This window comes from Maniola hyperantus, chromosome 9 (assembly GCF_902806685.2).
Source record: "Maniola hyperantus chromosome 9, iAphHyp1.2, whole genome shotgun sequence".
NCBI classification, from domain to species: Eukaryota; Metazoa; Arthropoda; class Insecta; order Lepidoptera; family Nymphalidae; genus Maniola; species Maniola hyperantus.
In genome coordinates, this window is record NC_048544.1 from 482,211 (window position 1) to 501,019 (window position 18,809).

Here is an 18,809-nt window from a genome sequence, read left to right on the forward strand (position 1 = left end):
GATTCATACTTCACTTCTGCCTTGGCGAGTAGTAATACTATTACTATTGACTACACACCTGAAATAATACCCTTCTTCTAGCGCAATGGGGTAGAACTCACCATTAAAGTCAAGTCCTTGGGCGTACCGCTATCGCTTATCAACTCTCAAGGGAAGCCTAACTCTGAAATGGACTCTGCGATCGCCACGGCGGATATCTTCTCCGATTCATACTTCACTTCTGCCTTGGCGAGTAGTAATACTATTACTATTGACTACACACCTGAAATAATACCCTTCCTCTAGTGCAGTGGGGTAGAACTCACCATTAAAGTCAAGTCTTTAGGCGCGCCGCTTTCGCTTATCAACTCTGAAGGAAAGCCCAACTCTGTAATGGACTCTGCGATCTCTACGGCGGATATCTTCGCCGGCTCGTACCGGACCTCCGCCTTGGCCGCTAGTAGTGCTATCACTATAGAGTGGACACCTGGAAAAAATAGTTTTAGTATGAGATTTTACATTTTCCTAACGTTGATAGAATTAGAAAGTCGAAACACTATAACGTCAGAATGTAATCGACTTTAATTTAAAGCCATGCATTTTTAATTTCACACATTTTCCGTTCGCAGCACTGACTGGAAATGCATGGGCGATTTTGACTTTTAAAGCAAGGCAGTTAAGGCCCATTTTACGTTTTTACGCTAATTCGTTTTTTAAATTTTGAAACTTGGAAGGGGTACGGTAACTAGCCACGACCGAAGCCTCCCACCTTTTTTCAAATATGCGAACTTCGAATTACCGACAATTAAAAAAATGGAACATAGAAAGAACGATTACGCACTGCACTTTCGTCATCCATGAGAATATCTCGGATGCGCCTCGGATTTAAATCGGACGTATGACATAGATATGTCAAAGATGTCTACTAAATAGCTTGGATTTGGATCAGAGATTGGATTCAAAGATTCAAAGATTCAAAGATTCAAAGATTCTAAGATTCTTTATTTGCGGAAACATTTTACAACGAGATGTTATTACATAAAATTGTCCAGTAGAAATGTTTCGCCTTAAATATTAGGCATGCAAAACAATTAGTAAACCTAGTAAAACAATAACTATAAGTAATTTGACGCACGTTGTCTTTGTCTATGTTAAAATTCAAAATTTAAAAATGTCTAAGTTGAAAAAAATTCGTTAATGTTATAAAATGTCTTGTCTATTAAAAAATCATGCAATTTATTCTTAAATTTATTTATATTATTACATTTCCTTATCTCCCCTGGTATCTTATTATATATCTTTACCGCCATGACACAAACACTTTTGTTAAGGAATGAGGTTTTGTGAGTGGGAAACCGAAATCTGTCTTTACAGCGTTCTCGCTTAATTCGAACAAACAAATTTTCGTTATTTCTTAAAAATAGAGCTAGTTCGAATATATATAGCGATGATACAGTGAGAACATTGAGTTTTTCAAAGTAAGGCTTGCACCTATCCCTTTTTTTATCTTACATATCGCTCTTATGCACCTTTTTTGGGCAATAAATACGTGATTGATCTCACTTGAATATTCACTGGATTAGTGCGTAAGCAATATCCGAGTTCGGTCTGAGTTTTTTATATTCGTATGTTCACGGACTCAGATCGGTTTAGTGCGTAACCGCTCTAAAAGTGTGATTTTTGTAGAACCTACCGTGCATTTTGGAGCAATGCTTCTCGATGGCAGCGACGCACGACGCACACGTCATACCCCGCACCTCTAGCGTGCATCGCGATATCTCCACCCCTTCCGACGTGGAGGGTATGGTGCCCTGACAATAAGTAAAAGAATCATGATGACTGATAGTGGTCTAGTAAAAGCTGGGAGTGACAAACGGCGGAAAGTTACAAAAAATTGGAAGACGGATATTAGAATGTTTTCTTTAATGCAAACTTATTTTCACTTTTTGGAGTCATTTAAAAACTTACATTAGCTTGTGTTTTGCTCTTGGCGGGTGATATTTTGACTCTATCGCCCGAACCTTCTTCGCTTTTGCTCTGTGACACATCTGCAAACGATAGAAAACTATTGTAAAATAAATAATTTCGATTTCAAGCTAGATTTGTCCTTGATAAACCTTCAAATTACCATATCAATACGAATAACATTTTTCTTATTAAATTATTACAATAATGTATGCGCAGCTGCCTTTCAATTTGTTTGTCGATCAGAAAACGCTTACCCACGATGATTTTTTAAAATATTATCGATCTTACACCAGATCGACATTCTTCATGAAATGACTGTGTCATGAAGCGACGCCTTTGTCATGCCTTCTATAGTCCGCGACAGGTCGAGATGGCAGTCGGGGCATGAGGTGGGGGGACGCTCCGCACTTCACCCACGCTCGCCCGCACAGGGTTAGCGCGAGGGTTGTGCGGGTGTGCGGGGCGTCCCCACTCCGATTGCATCTCGACCTGTCGCGTACTATAAGAGTGAAGCCACACGATGCGTTGCGGCTCGTGTAAGAGGAGAGTGCTGAGAGCAACCCCACCTCTGCCAATTTCACGTTTCATCGGGTTGGTTGAAACAGGAGTTGGTGCAGACTTCGCTGCGTTGTAAAGACTCGGTGCAGAACGGACGTGCGCTGGTTATTATAATCCATACCCATACTAATATTATAAATGTGAAAGTGTGTCTGTCTGTCTGTCTGCTAGCTTTTCACGGCTTAACCGTTTAACCGATTTTGACGAAATTTGGTACAGATATAGATTGCATCCCGGGGAGGGACATAGGCTACTTTTTATCCCGGAAAATCAATGAATTAATAATATTAGTGCTACCTTGTTGTTTTCTTTCATAGTTTCTACTTCTGATGCTGATCTGATCTGATTCTGATGATGAACGCTGCGTCCTCCTACATAAATCACAATACCATGCCTCACGATGCGTTGCGGCATCGTGCAGCACCGCACCGCACTCAGAGAGACGAAGTGAGAAGAGGTGGTGCAGTGTAAAGCCATACTCTCTGCTAAAAAAAAAAAAAAAAGCGGCAACACAGTAGTGCCCGTGTGGCACCTAATACACAAATCCACATATCCTGAATCCCGGATAGCGCAAACTTGAAAATATGAAAATGAGACGCAGGGCTGAACTTCACGAGCGCCGTGTTGTCTGCCAGACTCACTGCAACGTACGACACGCCGGCCATCTCTTTCACACTGCCCGAGAACGTGACGCCTGGTGGTGAGACAGCTACATACCTGCAACGTCGTCCACGCTGATGATGTTAACGTCGAAGCCCAGCGAGTATATCGCGTCGGCGACTTGCTTGGCGGTCGCGGACGCAGGGTTGAACTTTACGAGCGCCGTGTTGTCTGCCAGACTCACTGCCACGTACGACACGCCGGCCATCTCTTTCACACTGCCCGAGAACGTGACGCCTGGTGGTGAGACAGCTACATACCTGCAACGTCGTCCACGCTGATGATGTTAACGTCGAAGCCCAGCGAGTATATCGCGTCGGCGACTTGCTTGGCGGTCGCGGACGCAGGGTTGAACTTTACAAGCGCCGTGTTGTCTGCCAGACTCACCGCCACGTACGACACGCCGGCCATCTCTTTCACACTGCCCGAGAACGTGACGCCTGGTGGTGAGACAGCTACATACCTGCAACGTCGTCCACGCTGATGATGTTAACGTCGAAGCCCAGCGAGTATATCGCGTCGGCGACTTGCTTGGCGGTCGCGGACGCAGGGTTGAACTTTACGAGCGCCGTGTTGTCTGCCAGACTCACCGTCACGTACGACACACCGGCCATCTCTTTCACACTGCCCGAGAACGTGACGCCTGGTGGTGAGACAGCTACATACCTGCAACGTCGTCCACGCTGATGATGTTAACGTCGAAGCCCAGCGAGTATATCGCGTCGGCGACTTGCTTGGCGGTCGCGGACGCAGGGTTGAATTTCACGAGCGCCGTGTTGTCTGCCAGACTCACCGCCACGTACGACACACCGGCCATCTCTTTCACACTGCCCGAGAACGTGACGCCTGGTGGTGAGACAGCTACATACCTGCAACGTCGTCCACGCTGATGATGTTAACGTCGAAGCCCAGCGAGTATATCGCGTCGGCGACTTGCTTGGCGGTCGCGGACGCAGGGTTGAATTTCACGAGCGCCGTGTTGTCTGCTAGACTCACTGCCACGTACGACACGCCGGCCATCTCTTTCACACTGCCTGAGAAAGAAAGAGAAGCGTTTATTCATCAGTGGTATAAACAGAACCAGCTGCACTATGAACTATGGAACTGAAGGGTAACGTCCGTGTTTCACTGGCCCGGACCCCGTCATGTCGATCAGCAGGTCTGTGGGGATTTCAAGGGGAAGGGGGTTTCTGTTGCTTGGGGTTATGTGTAGTACTGACCTTCAATAGTGTTGACGCAGGACTGGCAAGTCATGCCCACGACGGATATGAGCGCGGTGCTCTCACTGGGCGGCCCGGACCCCGTCATGTCGATCAGCAGGTCTGTGGGGTTTTCAAGGGGAAGGGGGTTTCTGTTGCTTGGGGTTATGTGTAGTACTGACCTTCAATAGTGTTGACGCAGGACTGGCAAGTCATGCCCACGACGGATATGAGCGCGGTGCTCTCACTGGGCGGCCCGGACCCCGTCATGTCGATCAGCAGGTCTGTGGGGATTTCACGAGGAAGGAGATTTCTGGAAAAAAGACGACGAATAGGTATTATGGCTAGTCAAATCAGCTACTTTTTATCAAACGTCAAAAGGTTGCTTAGTAAAGCAGCTTGTATGAAATACACAGATGTGACGTCGCGTCGTCATAAAACTTAGCTTAGTCAGCAAACTTAAAACTGGCAGCGGACGAAATTTAACAAATATTGGAAAACCCTCTATTTATTAATTCCTAAGAAATATTTTATTTTTGACATAGGCGTCATCCCCATTTACTCTGCATTCTCATAGTTTAAGGTGGTGATGCCCATAATTGACCATGGAAAGGGTTGAGGCCCTCAACCCTTGAGGGACGTGTGGCCTATTTGTAGCATATTAATTAACTGATGCCGGAAGGGCGTTCCATATCCTAGCGGTTCGAATTAGAAACGAAGAGGCAAATCGCTTTGTACGTGTCTGTGAAATTTCGATTACGTATGGGTGCAGACCTTAGCGATGTCTTGCGGTACGATAGTAGAATGGTGAAGGAGGAACTAGGTCACAAAGGGGAGAGTAGACGGACCTGGTCTCGTCGTCTATGCTGTCCGTGGGCGCCTCGAACCCCATATCCTCTATATGGGCCCGGATGGCCTCCACGGAGCACGTGCGCGGGTCATATCTGAAGTAGCCCGCGTGCTCTGACAGTTCCACCTGAAACATAATACAGCCCACGTTACTCTGTCGCCAATTGAGTCAAGGTACGGCAGGGCGATGGAGAGAGCTATGCTTGGAGTTTCTGGAGAAATGAGGAGATCCGTAGGAGAACTAGAGTAACCGACATAGCTCAACGGGTGGCGAAGCTGAAGTGGCAATGAGCAAAGCACATAGGTCGTACAACCGATAGACGTTGGGGTCCCAAGCTGCTAGAATGGCGACCTCGCATCGGAAGACGCTTTGTTGGAAAACCCCTCACTATGTGGACGGACGACATCGGGCGCTGGATGGCGGCTGGATGGCGGCGGCGCCGTGGCGTGTAGAAGTCCCTACAAGAGACCTATGCCCAGCAGTGGACGTCTATCGGTTGATGATGATGATGACGGCACGGCATAATCTCTAAGGTGTCTGCTTCACGGTACCACGGTTCACGGTACGGTTCTATACCGAATACGTTTGGCTAATGACCACAGTCCAGTCGTAACCAGCCGCAAAGCATCCCATGCGTTCTGTTTGCGAGCTGGAGAGAAAGTTTCCCGTTCCCATCCCATCGAAGGGTGTAATGCCTGTGGCCATTGGGTCATGATGGTGGTCTGCACTCTGCAGGTTAATACCTTGCTGAATCATTCATCAAATTCTTGAAAAGCCAGCAATGCATTGGTGGTTCTTTTGGTGCAAGTGGAATCAGATCAAATAGTTCCTTAGCACACTCTCCGAAGCATATCCTGTAGAATACTGACAGATTGGCAATCTTGCGCAACATTAAAGTAAAATAGATCTAAACGTCTTTGTTTTAAGGCTAGACTTTGGTCATACATCGACATCAAGCTTTATACTACCACTTTTATAAGTCACATCGGTAAAATTCGTCTGCGCAGAAAAGCGCAACCTAACGCCGCCTAAAGCCGAATGTACACCAATGAATTATGGACCTTTTTGCTCGACGTTAAAACTTTAAACACAAGAACAGAGACTTGTGCGAGAGGCTCGTTCATGATTCGCGCGTACAAAACATGGCGCATATGCAACAACCAATAGCGGGCGGACGTAAGACGGACGCGCGCTGTGATTGGCTGAGATATTTTCAGGCTATTCAAAAACAAGATTTCTGCGCAGGTACATTAGCGTAACTTATAAAAGTGGTAGTACTAGTGGTAGCGCTAGCTGCTATGGTCATGGGAGGGATCTCACCTTGACATGCTGTATGCCAGGCAGCTCGCGCACGGACCCCTCGATGCTGCGCACGCAGGACTGGCATGTCATGCCATTGATTGGCACTCGCACCGCCACCAGCTCCTGTGTAGGCTCTCTGTGGACAAACAAAAATACGGCTTTAGTTTCAAAAGAAATAGTCATACCCTCTAACAAATAAACCTGGAATAGCGGTGGAATAGTTATACTCTGTTTTGTCTTTTTCTTTCAAATGTCAAATTACTGATGACAGAGAAAGACAAAAGACAGTATAACTATTCCACCGCTATTCCAGGTTTATTTGTTGGAGGGCTAATGTTCGATCTGAGCTGTTCGATCTTGTCCCTCCCACACCTTTCTACCACCGTACCGCAAGACACCGAGCGAGTTTCCACCCCTATGTCGTCAACATCCCATCTTCGCGTACGAAACGCTTTGCGTCATCATTCCTTATACGCATGGCTAGGGTCTGGAATACTCTTCCGAGATCAGTGTTTCCTGCCAATATAGAGCCTCAATAGCTCAACCGGTATAGGAGTGGACTGAAAACTGAAAGGTCGACGGTTCAAACCCCGCCCGTTGCACTATTGTCGTACCTACTCCTAGCACAAGCTTGACGCTTAATTGGAGAGGAAAGGGGAATATTAGTCATTTAAAAAATGGCTAGTATTCTTTAAAAAAAAAAATTATAATCCGGGTATCTTTAAAACAAGAGTGAATAGGCACCTTCTAGGCAAACGCGTCCAATCTTAGTCCACATCATCACTTCCCATCAGGTGTCATCGTGGTCAAGCCTGCGCCTATAATGCATTAAAAAAATGTCAAACTTGTGCCAAGAAGAGTGGTTTAAAAAAATATATTAGCCATGTTTACATAGTTTGACTACTTCGAACCGTATTTTCATGGATTCGGCTCGGATGCAGTGCGTAATCGCTATTATGCATAGTAGCTGTATCGTAATGTATGATATTTAATTTAATTTAATTTAATTCTTTATTTAATAAGGCAACAAAGACCCATATTATGATATGATGAGCACATATATTATACTAGCTTATTCCCGCGACTTCGTCCGCGTGGACTACATTTCAACCCCCTATTTTACTCCTTTAGAAGTAGAATTTTCAAAAATCCCTCTTTAGCGGATGCCTACGTCATAATAGCTAACTGCCTGCCAAATTTTAGCCTAATCCGTCCAGTAGTTTAAGCTGTGCGTTGATAGATTAGTCAGTCAGTCAGTCACCTTTTCCTTTTATATATTTAGACTTATTATATATATATATATTTATGTATATGTAATAGAGATAAAATTTTATTCACACACCTACCTATATAAAATATCATATATAATATAGTATAACCACAAAATGTCGAGAGGGTTCGATGTTCGATGTTTATCAGCAGTTAGTCGAAATGTTAATCTACCCTCACCGGCCTTATCATTGATATCAAACTTCAAATACGAGACGTACCAAAATCAATATTGTGTACTTTTTAGGGTTCCGTACCTCAAAAGGAAAAACGGAACCCTTATAGGATCACTTTTTCTGTCTGTCTATCTGTCGGTCTGTCAAGAAACCTACAGCCAAGTAGGTAGGTCTTGTAGCAGACATTAGGGGAATCTGAAATCTGAAAACCGTGAATTTGTGGTTGTGTTTGTGTGTGGTGGGGTTAAATTTTCAAAAATCCTTTCTTAGCGGATGCCTACGTCATAATAGCTATCTGCATGCCAAATTTCCTCCCGATCCATCCAGTAGTTTGAGCTGTGCGTTGATATATCAGACAGTTAGTCAGTCAGTCAGTCAGCCAGTCACCTTTTCCTTTTATATATTTAGACTACAAGGCAAGCACGTAGAGATAAGAAGACAATAAATCTAGCGGGTTAGTTCTGTCAACTTTTACGATCGCACTTACGACTTGTTACTGCTTTATTGCAGTTGTTCTAGGCACGTTTCTTACTATATTACAATAGGTACTTAGTTTATTACTATACTACTTACTAGCTCATGCCCGCGACTTCGTACGCGAACGCGTGGATTTAGGTTTTAAAAATCCCGTGGGAACTCCTCGATTTTCCGGGATAAAAAGTAGCCTCTGTTACTCCCCAGGTCTTAAACTATAACCATGCAAAAAATCACGCCGACCCATTGCTCCGTTGCGACGTGATTGAAGGACAAACCAACAAATAAATACACTTTCACATTTATAATAAGGGTAGTGATACCTACGTGTTTATTGGATAAGAAATTTTTCTCGCGGTTACTCGGATAAAAAAAAGAATATTAGCCAAGTTTATTATATTATGTTTTTAGATACCGCATTTCATTATTTTAAATGCTATTCATGCAGCTGATGCCCGCGACTTCGTCCGCGTGGAATTGGGTTTTAAAAATATCTTTGATTTTCCGGGATAAAAAGCCTATGTCAATCTCCAGGTCTTTATCTATACCCATGCAAAAAATCATATATCACATAAGGGTACTGATTCTGAATGCGAATGAATCCTCTTTTCAAAAGTCTGAAAATAGAACAACACCGCGCATGGATGGCTTGCCTTGCCTATCGTAACTAATTGTTCGATAATCTTGACCTTACCTAAAAGTCTATAAAACCGACCAAGTGCGAGTCAGGCTCGCGCAATGAGGGTTCCGTACTACAGTGGCATTTTTTCGACATTTTGCACGATAATTCAAAAATATGATGCATAAAAATAAATAAAAATCTGTTTTAGAATGTACAGGTGAAGACCTTTCATATGATACCCCACTTGATATAGTTATCTCATTTCAAAAGTTGAAATTACTAATTATTAGTTCATGACCACAATTTAATTTTTTTTGTGTGATCTAACCCTAAATTCACGGTTTTCAGATTTTTCCCCAAATGTCAGCTATAAGATCTAGCTACCTGCCAAACTTCATGATTCTAGGTCAACGGGAAGTACCCTGTAGGTTTCTTGATAGACCGACGGACAGACAGACAGACAGACAACAAAGTGATCCTGTAAGGGTTTCGTTATTCCTTTTGAGGTACGGAACCCTAAAAATCGTCAAAATACCAGTGTAGTGTAATCATAAACGATCAAGTATATTTTCTTGACATTGAAAGTTTATCTGACCTCGAGACAAGCTGTAAAATGTAGGTAAATGTCGACATTATCTTAGAAAAAAAAATAAAAACCGACTTCGTTACACAAACACTAAAAATTGAAAAATAATTTAATTTATTACCGAATATATTATGTATACAAGAGTTAATATAGTTCCATAATAATACTTTTTGGTTCCGGTGCCAATTAGCTTTAGCTGCGCGAATCGTCTAGACTTCATATTTTTATGGGACTCCACAATGGCACCTCATTGGCACCGACGCATTAGTAATTTGCGGGACTTATAAAGAATTTTATTCCACTCAATGATTAAGCACCCATTGTACAACAGTATTTAATATTTTTATTATCTCTCAAAATAACTAATTTAAGAATTATTACACTCATTAACACTTCGATGTCACATAAAGTAACTGAAAGCATAACTCGCGAGCAGTGGCGTGCAACTCATAGAGGCATAAAAGCGGTGCTTACCCAAGAAATAGTTAACTATGTTGAAATTGCTCAATGCTCATTATTCTTTGACTTGCTTACCTAACTACTGCTTACCCTGGCTTTAAACCCTATGCACGCCACTGCTCGCGAGTATTTTAATTAGTACCTATCCTACTCGTAAGTCGTACCCTACCTACAACTATTCGAAAGCAAGGTCGCTGGTCTCTGATGTAAGCTGTACACTGGAGCAGTAATTGACATGGTACCTACGATAGCCTTTACCAACAACTATAATGTTTCTGAACTCACATTTTTCGATACCGCATTCCTTTAGTTTCCCAACTCACGATATTTTGTGTAATTATCACAGACTAGCTGATGCCCGCGACTTCGTCCGCGTGGAATTAGGTTTTTAAAATCCTGTGGGAACTCTTTGATTTTCCGGGATAAAAAGTCACTCTCCAGGTCTTTATCTATACCCATGCAAAAAATCACGTCAATCCGTTGCACCGTTGCGACGTGATTGAAGGACAAACCAACAAACCAACAAACAAACACACTTTCGCATTTATAATAAGGGTACTGATTTTCAAAAACTAAGTATAAATAAATAAATAAATAAATAAACGTTTATTTCAGACCATTCATAGATCCATAGATTGTTAGTATGTTAGTTACAGTTTTTCCTTAAATGGTAAGTTAGTGTTAACACTTGTTTTAATTCCTAATTTCTTTATTTTGAACCTTCTTATCCAAAGCAAGCGGGTCATCTGATGTGACGAGTTAGTGATCACCGCGACCCATGAACATTTGCAGCACCAGAGGAACCGACAATGCGTTGCCGGCCTTTTACTTGAATAACCCCATGTCGAAATCTACTTTATATCTAGTCTATTAATTAATTTTTAATTCCATAAGTAATTTCAATCTGTGTCTTTGCCTATGCGAATAGCACTTAACGACTCTACAAACAAATCTATAATTTTTTCTAACTCTTGTGCACAAAATAATAGAGTAGGTAATGGAATAGGACCACTCACTAAATCACTACAAAACTGTACTGATTCTATGACGTAGTCCGCACGCTCGCACTCGGCAAAGTGCAAAACTACCGAGCTGTGTGCAAACTGCAAACTTCTAAACTATTCCACAATAAAGCGCTTTGTAGTGCTTTAAAATTTCATACTACACATACAATCTGAGAAAGGACTCGCCATGTTTGCTCATGTCAACTGTCATTTGAAAAGTACGGTTTACGGTACCTACTTATGGTAAAAAGAAATTTATACCAATAATATTTTATTATAACAATTATTGTAAATACCTAACTTATAAATATACTTAACTGAGCAATAATTTGTAATGAAAAATTGATTTCACGTTTCTGTAATATAGAGTTTATTCCACACTAACAAAGATTTTTTTCTAAATGCTTCTAAGCTCATTCTGTAAGCGTTTCAAGCGCTTATTTAGCTTAAACAATGAGCTTCAATACAAACTGGCGTACAGTGACGTGTGGAAATATGACGTCACAATATTATTATGATAACGTATGATACCATTATACCTATTAGTATAAAACTGATGTAATTAGTTTTTATGCAAGCTTTTTTACATAGATGACTAAGAGTGTATTTAGGTACATATTTGTGGTTTTTATCAGGAAATCAAAGTTCCGAAGTGTTGGAGTCAGGATTTCCCTTCAGCGTTACTAAACTTGGTAAGACTGGTTTTCAAAGCAGTGCAGTTATATGATAGAGATATATTGCAATCAAGAACCTCAATAGTTCAATGGTCAAAAGAAGTGGGTAAAAATCCAAAAAGGTCGACTAGTAAAATAAGGGGGGTAAAATAGGGGTTTAAAATTTGTGTAGTCCACGCGGACGAAGTCGCGGGCATAAGCTAGTCACAAAATATTTTGAATCGTGAAGTCTGTCTGGTGACGACTCTTCACTCTACAACCGGTTCGGAACGGTTCACAAAACAATCCAACAAGAAACTCTGTAAGTAGTTTTTTTTTAATACCGTTGTAGTTTTTATCACAGATGTACTAGACAAAGTCGATGACGAAATTGAACAAGCCAAGGCCCCTACGCCTAGGTCAAATTAAAAAGAAAAAAAATGTAACTTACATTCAAAGTCCACGAAATTCCATTCTATTTATCTACTGAGTCTATGGTTATTTAAAACAATAGTGGTGATGATTCTGTTGTTTTTCGCTAAACTAAATATAGAGTGTCTCCATCCTTTTCTTTTTAATGTTGCTAAAAAAGGACGGAACATGAATTTTACATTTAAAGACTCTAAATTTTAGTGCACGCTACAAACGATACGCTCGCTGGCAGCTAAAGTCACGAGTTTGACGGCTCTAAACTTAAAACTGTCAAACTATGTCTGTCCTTTTTGTATTATATTAGTAAGAAGAGGATGCGAATGCTCTAAAATTTAGTTGTGCTTAGAATGAGTACCACTGTCACCTTTGACAGTTCAAAGACTAATGGCGGGAACTTAAACATGGCGAGCACATGAGGGATGTATTTTTAAAACATGGTCTCCACTTGGGAAGTTAAATAGAGGGGAGTTTATAATAAGAGGATAATAGATGTTTATATTGTATGTTATGATGGTGATCTATTTAAGGTGGTATGTTATGTAAATACGGTTGGCCAACAAGATTATATAAGTCTTTATTAAAGTGTGATTCAGAATCTTAGCAGTTTTACTACCATTACTTTTATTTATTTACTAGCTTATGCTCGCGACTTCATCCGCGTGGACTACACAAATTTCAAACCCTTATTTCACCTCTTAGGGGTTGAATTTTCAAAAATCCTTTCTTAGTGGACGTCTACGTCATAATGCCAAACAGCCCGATCCATCCAATAGTTGGAGCTGTGCATTGATAGATCAGTCGGTCTGTCAGTCAGCTTTTCCTTTTATATACGCGTATTTAGACTAGTGAGCCGTCGGTGTTTTGGTGTGAAGGACCGCTTCGCCTTGTTCAGGATACCTAGTTTTTTGGCAGCTGTTTTGGCTTTTGACTCGATCCATTTCCCGAAGTTGAGGTTGTGCATTTCATCGCGAAATCAATGAAATGAAAATGAAAATGAAAATCTTTTTTATTCGTATAAACTTTTACAAGTGCTTACGAATAGTCGGATGCATCTACCACTGGTTCGGAATGCCTTTCCTACCGAGAAGAACCAGCAAGAAACTCGGCGGTTGCTCTTTTCAAATATTTGATATAGGTACAAAATTATGCCATGTATAAAATAGTATTTGCAGTCTTGTGCGTTGCTGGAACGAGCTGCAGGTCAAATCCACGCTCTTTTATCATTTAGATAATCTTCAATTGTGTAATATGCTTTTTTCAGGAGCATATTTTTAATAGATTTTTTAAACTTGTGCAAAGGTAAGTCCAAAATAGTTTGCGGGATTTTATTATAAAAGGTAATACCAATACCCACAAATGACTTTTGGACTTTCCTGAGGCGGAAGGCAATACATTTCCCCAAATTCAGTGAAATCCAGCGTGAAACTGATGTTTTCATAACATCTCCGTGGTTGTGGCGCGCGTTCACATTACGACATTCGGAAACGAGGGTACCTATTATTTGCTTTGACGGTCGCATAAGCTTTATTACCTTGAGTGTTTCCTGAATAAACGTAAGTCAAAGTCAATCAAGTCAGGCATTTTTAGGGTTCCGTACCTCAAAAGGAAAAACGGAACCCTTATAGGATCACTTTGTTGTCTGTCTGTCTGTCTGTCAAGAAACCTACAGGGTACTTCCCGTTGACCTAGAATCATGAAATTTGGCAAGTAGGTAGATCTTATAGCTGACATTTGGGGAAAAATCTGAAAACCGTGAATTTAGGGTTAGATCACACAAAAAAAATTAAATTGTGGTCATGAACTAATAATTAGTATTTTCAATTTTCGAAGCAAGACAACTAATCAAGTGGGGTATCATATGAAAGGTCTTCACCTGTGCATAATAAAACAGATTTTTATTTATTTTTATGTATCATAGTTTTTGAATTATCCTGCCAAATGTCGAAAAAATACGACTGTAGTACGGAACCCTCATTGCGCGAGCCTGACTCGCACTTAGGTGGTTTTTATTTAAAAAACAAAGTCAGAACCACTTAAGGTTTTTTTTTCATAGAGATAGCGAGCAAACGAGCAGGCGGGTCACCTGATGTTAAGTGATTACCGCCGCCCATGAACATTTGCTGTACCAGACGAACCACCAATGCGTTGCCGGCCTTTCAGGAATTTGTTGGTCCGCCCCTTGAATAACCCCATGTTGTAATCTAGTGGGAACACCGCCGATGGGAGTTGGTTCCACAGTTTGCATGCGTGGAAAAAAGGATCTGGCACAACGGGCAGTCGAAGAAAAGGTAGATCTGGAAATATCCATAACCTAAATTAATTCAAGGTATAAGTAGTCCCTTTCAGATAATATTTCGACTTCCACATTCGATAATTGCAATTGTAAATTGAAGTCGGTTAGTAAGCTAATAAGATGCATCGAACTTATTTCTGAGAGATACACCGCGAGTTCAATGCCCTACCCTTTATTAAAAAGTTGTGTAGGTATTTTATCCTCAAGGTTTGCAAGCATGAAACCAAATAAAATAATTTTGTAAAAATAAAATCAATGCTTAGTGAGAAATATTCTCACTAGAAGGTCGGATTGCAGCCAAGCGCTAGTCTATGAACTTAAAAAAAACCGGTTAAGTGCGTTCCGTACTACAGTCGTATTTTTTCAACATTTTGCATGATTTAAAAAAAACTATGATGCACAAAAATAAATAAAAATCTGTTTTAGAATGCACAGGTGAAGAACTTTCATGTGATACCCCACTTGATACAGTTATCTTACTTCGAATATGGAAAATACTAATTATTAGTTCATGACCACAATTTAATTTTTTTTGTCTGCTGTAACCACAAATTCACGGTTTTCAGATTTTTTCCCGAATGTCTGCTATAAGACTTACCTACCTGCCATATTTTATGATCTAGGTCAACGGGAAGTACCTACCCTGTAGGTTTCTTGACAGACCGACAGACAGACAGACAGACAACAAAGTGATCCTATAAGGGTTCCGTTTTTCCTTTTGAGGTATGGAACCCTAAAAACTAGCATGGCTACCGAAAGCTGCCTATGCTGTGCTGGTCTACACCACTTGATCAGTTTTTATTGTTTACAATTTCAATTGTTTTTTTTTTTTTTTTTTTTTTTTTTATTCAGATACAAGTTAGCCCTTGACTGCAATCTCACCTGGTGGTAAGTGATGATGCAGTCTAAGATGATAGCGGGCTAACCTGGAAGAGGTATGGCAGTTTTTATTAAACCCATACCCCTTTGGTTTCTACACGGCATCGTATCGGAACGCTAAATCGCTTGGCGGCACGGCTTTGCCGGTAGGGTGGTAACTAGCCACGGCCGAAGCCTCCCACCAGACCAAAATTCAATTTCAATTGTTTACGTTTACACAGACAGACATGAATGCGAAGACCTCTAGATGTCACGCATACATTTGTCATGTTAATTTTATTGATCGGCTGCTAATGCAGTACAGGGCACTTTGATGTTAATCCTCAAGGCAAATATATTATGCGTAAGGACAAAATGGAAGTATCTTCTAAATATATATAAAAGGAAAAGGTGACTGACTGACTGACTGATCTATCAACACACAGCTCAAACTACTGAACTTATATTACTTTTAGAGCCTCAATAGCTCAACCGGTATAGGAGTGGACTGAAAACCGAAAGGTCGACGGTTCAAACCCCGCCCGTTGCACTATTGTCGTACCTACTCCTAGCACAAGCCTGACGCTTAATTGGAGAGGAAAGGGGAACATTAGTCATTTAATATGGCTAATATTCTTTTATAAAAAAAAAACTGATTGAGCTGGGCATGCAGATAGCTATTATGACGTAGGTAGGCATCCGCTAAGAAGGGATGGTGTAAAATAGGGGTCCGAAATTCATGTAGTCCACGCGGACGAAGTCGCGAGCATAAGCTAGTCTACATAATAATGTAAAGTCAGTTTTACAGTTTATATTCCGCGCGGTCTGAACTCTGAATATAGGAAATATTTTCCAGCAGAAATTACTCTATCTTATATTAAAAACTAGCTTATGCTCGCGACTTCGTCCGCGTGGACTACAAAATTTCAAAACCCTATTTCACCCCCTTAGGAGTTGAATTTTCAAAAATCCTTTCTTAGCGGATGCCTACGTCATAATAGCTATCTGCATGCCAAATTTCAGCCCGATCCGTCCAGTAGTTTGAGCTGTGCGTTGATAGATCAGTCAGTCAGTCAGTCATTCAGTCAGTCAGTCAGTCAGTCAGTCAGTCAGTCACCTTTTCCTTTTATATATATAGATTATTTATCGTTTACGCATTGTGACGACATCGACATTATTCGGTGACATTATAATTTACTAGATAATGCCTGCGACTACCGCGTGGATTTGTGTTTCTAAATATCCCGTGGGAACTCTTTAATTTTTGGGGATAAAAAGCCTCTGTCCTTTCCCGGGATGTAAGCTAATCCTGTACCAAATTTCATCAAAATCGGTTAAACTGTTGGGCCGTAAAAAGCTAGCAGGCAGACAAACAGACACACTTTCGCATTTATAATATTAGGTACTAGATGATGCCCGCGACTTCGTCCGCGTGGGTTTAGGTGTTTACAAATCCCGTAGGAACTCTTTAATTTCCCGGGATAAAAAGTAGCCTATGTCCTTCCCTGAGATGTAAGCTAACTCTGTACCAAATTTCATCAAAATCGGTTAAGCTGTTGGGTCGTGTACGGAACCCTAAAAATAAATAAACCCGTACCTAGTGCTAGTAATATAGCTCCGTGGGTGTTTAGTGGGTGTATATTAAATGCCAACATCCCATGGAATGCAATAATAGACGCCCTCGCATTATACGGAGCTCTACAATGGAATTCAAGAAATATCGGAGTCATTATGGACTAACGACGAATTTAGATAAAATCTTATAACTTCATCGTTTAGGTAATTGCATTTTAATTGTTAGTAATTATGTACATTAACCTATTTAGATAGGATAAAACGTAAGCTCTCTTTGCGTGTTCTATCGCCTCTATAATAGGGAGTGCTCTTAAGAGTTGTTTGATCTCATTCCACCCTCCTTTTTCTACAATCGCACCGCACGCCACCGCAAACAATTCCACCCTCACCACCTGGGTGTCTGTTGGACTTCGTTGTGCCAGATCCTTTTTTCCAGGCACATGCAAACTGTGGAATCAACTCCCTTCGGCGGTGTTCCCATTAGATTACAACATGGGGTTATTCAAGGGGCGGACCAACAAAGCAACAAAGCAGATTTAATGCAGATTCAACTGAGAAGAGTCGACATAAAACTCAGCAAATGTAGACAATTATTATGGACTGGACATAATATATGCAAGCCAATATATATTTTTTTTAAATTTGAAAACAAATATCGGGCATCCTAAATTATTCCGTGGTGACAGTTATTTTTGAGCAAGTTTTTGGCTTTACGGTACACAAAAACCCGTCTGATAAAAACGCCTTGATAAAATATCTCGAGCTAAGGAAATAAAAGTATGTCAAGAACATTATTTGTCGGTATCATTTAATGACCACGTCTTACTTCTCTGAGGCTGTACTACAGAAACTGTGTAACTATAAGCCGTAGAACCCAAATCCCACGGTCAGAAGTTTTTTTTTTAAATAGAGATAGCGAGCAAACGAGCAGGCGGGTCACCTGATGTTAAGTGATTACCGCCGCCCATGAACATTTGCAGCACCAGAGGAACCGCCACCGATGCGTTGCCGGCCCTTCAGGAATTTTTTGGTCCGCCCCTTGAATTAACCCATGTTTTTAATTTTACAGACAATTTTACATTTACATGGATTTTATATCAGTTATTTTAGAGTTTTGTGTTCCACAATATGACAAATGATTAAACAGTTAGGTACCCTCTTTTCGGTATTTTACATAGGTAGAGCTTTTCAGCGATGCGTCAGTTAGAACATAGAACTATGAACTCAGAACTGGCGTGAGATTATCTTAGCTGAATTTATCTCCTTCATATTGTTGATAAGATATTTCTTAAAGATTTATGATGTCTTCTTATACCTAAATGATTAAATGATTTATTTGTTTTAGCGTTTAAAACTATCGTGAGTGATTTCCATTATATATAATATCTTTGTTGTTGAGTTTGTTGTGGGCTCTTCTCAGACCTGGGCGCGTTTGGAACCCTCGTAGCTTTAGTTTTAAGTTTGTGTTATAATTATCACCACTATATCTTACAAATCTAAGTATACCAGACTATCAATAAGAGTAATTTATTACCTATTTTGAATAAATCATTTGACTTTGACTTTGACTATCTCTCACCCGGCTATACTCACGTGTTTAGTCGACGCTAGCCCGACTAGTTTCGAACCCATCCGGGCTGTGCGGGCAGCGGCGCGTAGAACCGCGACGCGTGCGCGAACTGACTCCCTTGAAATAGGACTCCGGATGGGTTCTAAACTAGTCGGGCTAACGTCGACTAAACACGTGAGTATAGCCGGCTGAGAGATTTATTTGTTCTTACAATAGGTCTTTTTACAAATTGCGCCGGGGACCCAGAAGTGACTTAAACCTACTTACTAATGTAAAGGAGCCCAAGTAAATGTTTGTAAAATGGCTTTGTTTAAATAAAATC

At 41.0% G+C, this 18,809-nt stretch overlaps 1 protein-coding gene across 4 annotated transcripts in view; it reads right to left on the reverse strand.

Moving 5' to 3' along the window:
• ATP7 (copper-transporting ATPase 1) overlaps positions 1-18,809 on the reverse strand; it is a 60,716-nt gene that overhangs the window by 28,696 nt on the left and 13,211 nt on the right. For 2 of the 4 annotated variants that reach the window (XM_069500825.1, XM_069500827.1), the window contains exons 1-5: positions 4,385-4,513; positions 3,223-3,386; positions 1,948-2,027; positions 1,673-1,790; positions 306-466 (exon numbers count right to left, since the gene is read on the reverse strand). In XM_069500825.1, the coding sequence (XP_069356926.1) occupies positions 306-466; positions 1,673-1,790; positions 1,948-2,027; positions 3,223-3,386; positions 4,385-4,473 (612 nt within the window). In that variant the 5' untranslated portion in view covers positions 4,474-4,513. Of the gene's footprint in view, positions 1-305; positions 467-1,672; positions 1,791-1,947; positions 2,028-3,222; positions 3,387-4,034; positions 4,200-4,381; positions 4,514-4,546; positions 4,678-5,212; positions 5,341-6,534; positions 6,653-18,809 lie in introns of those variants that run through there. The other 2 variants (XM_034972228.2, XM_069500826.1) reach the window with 2 other exon arrangements.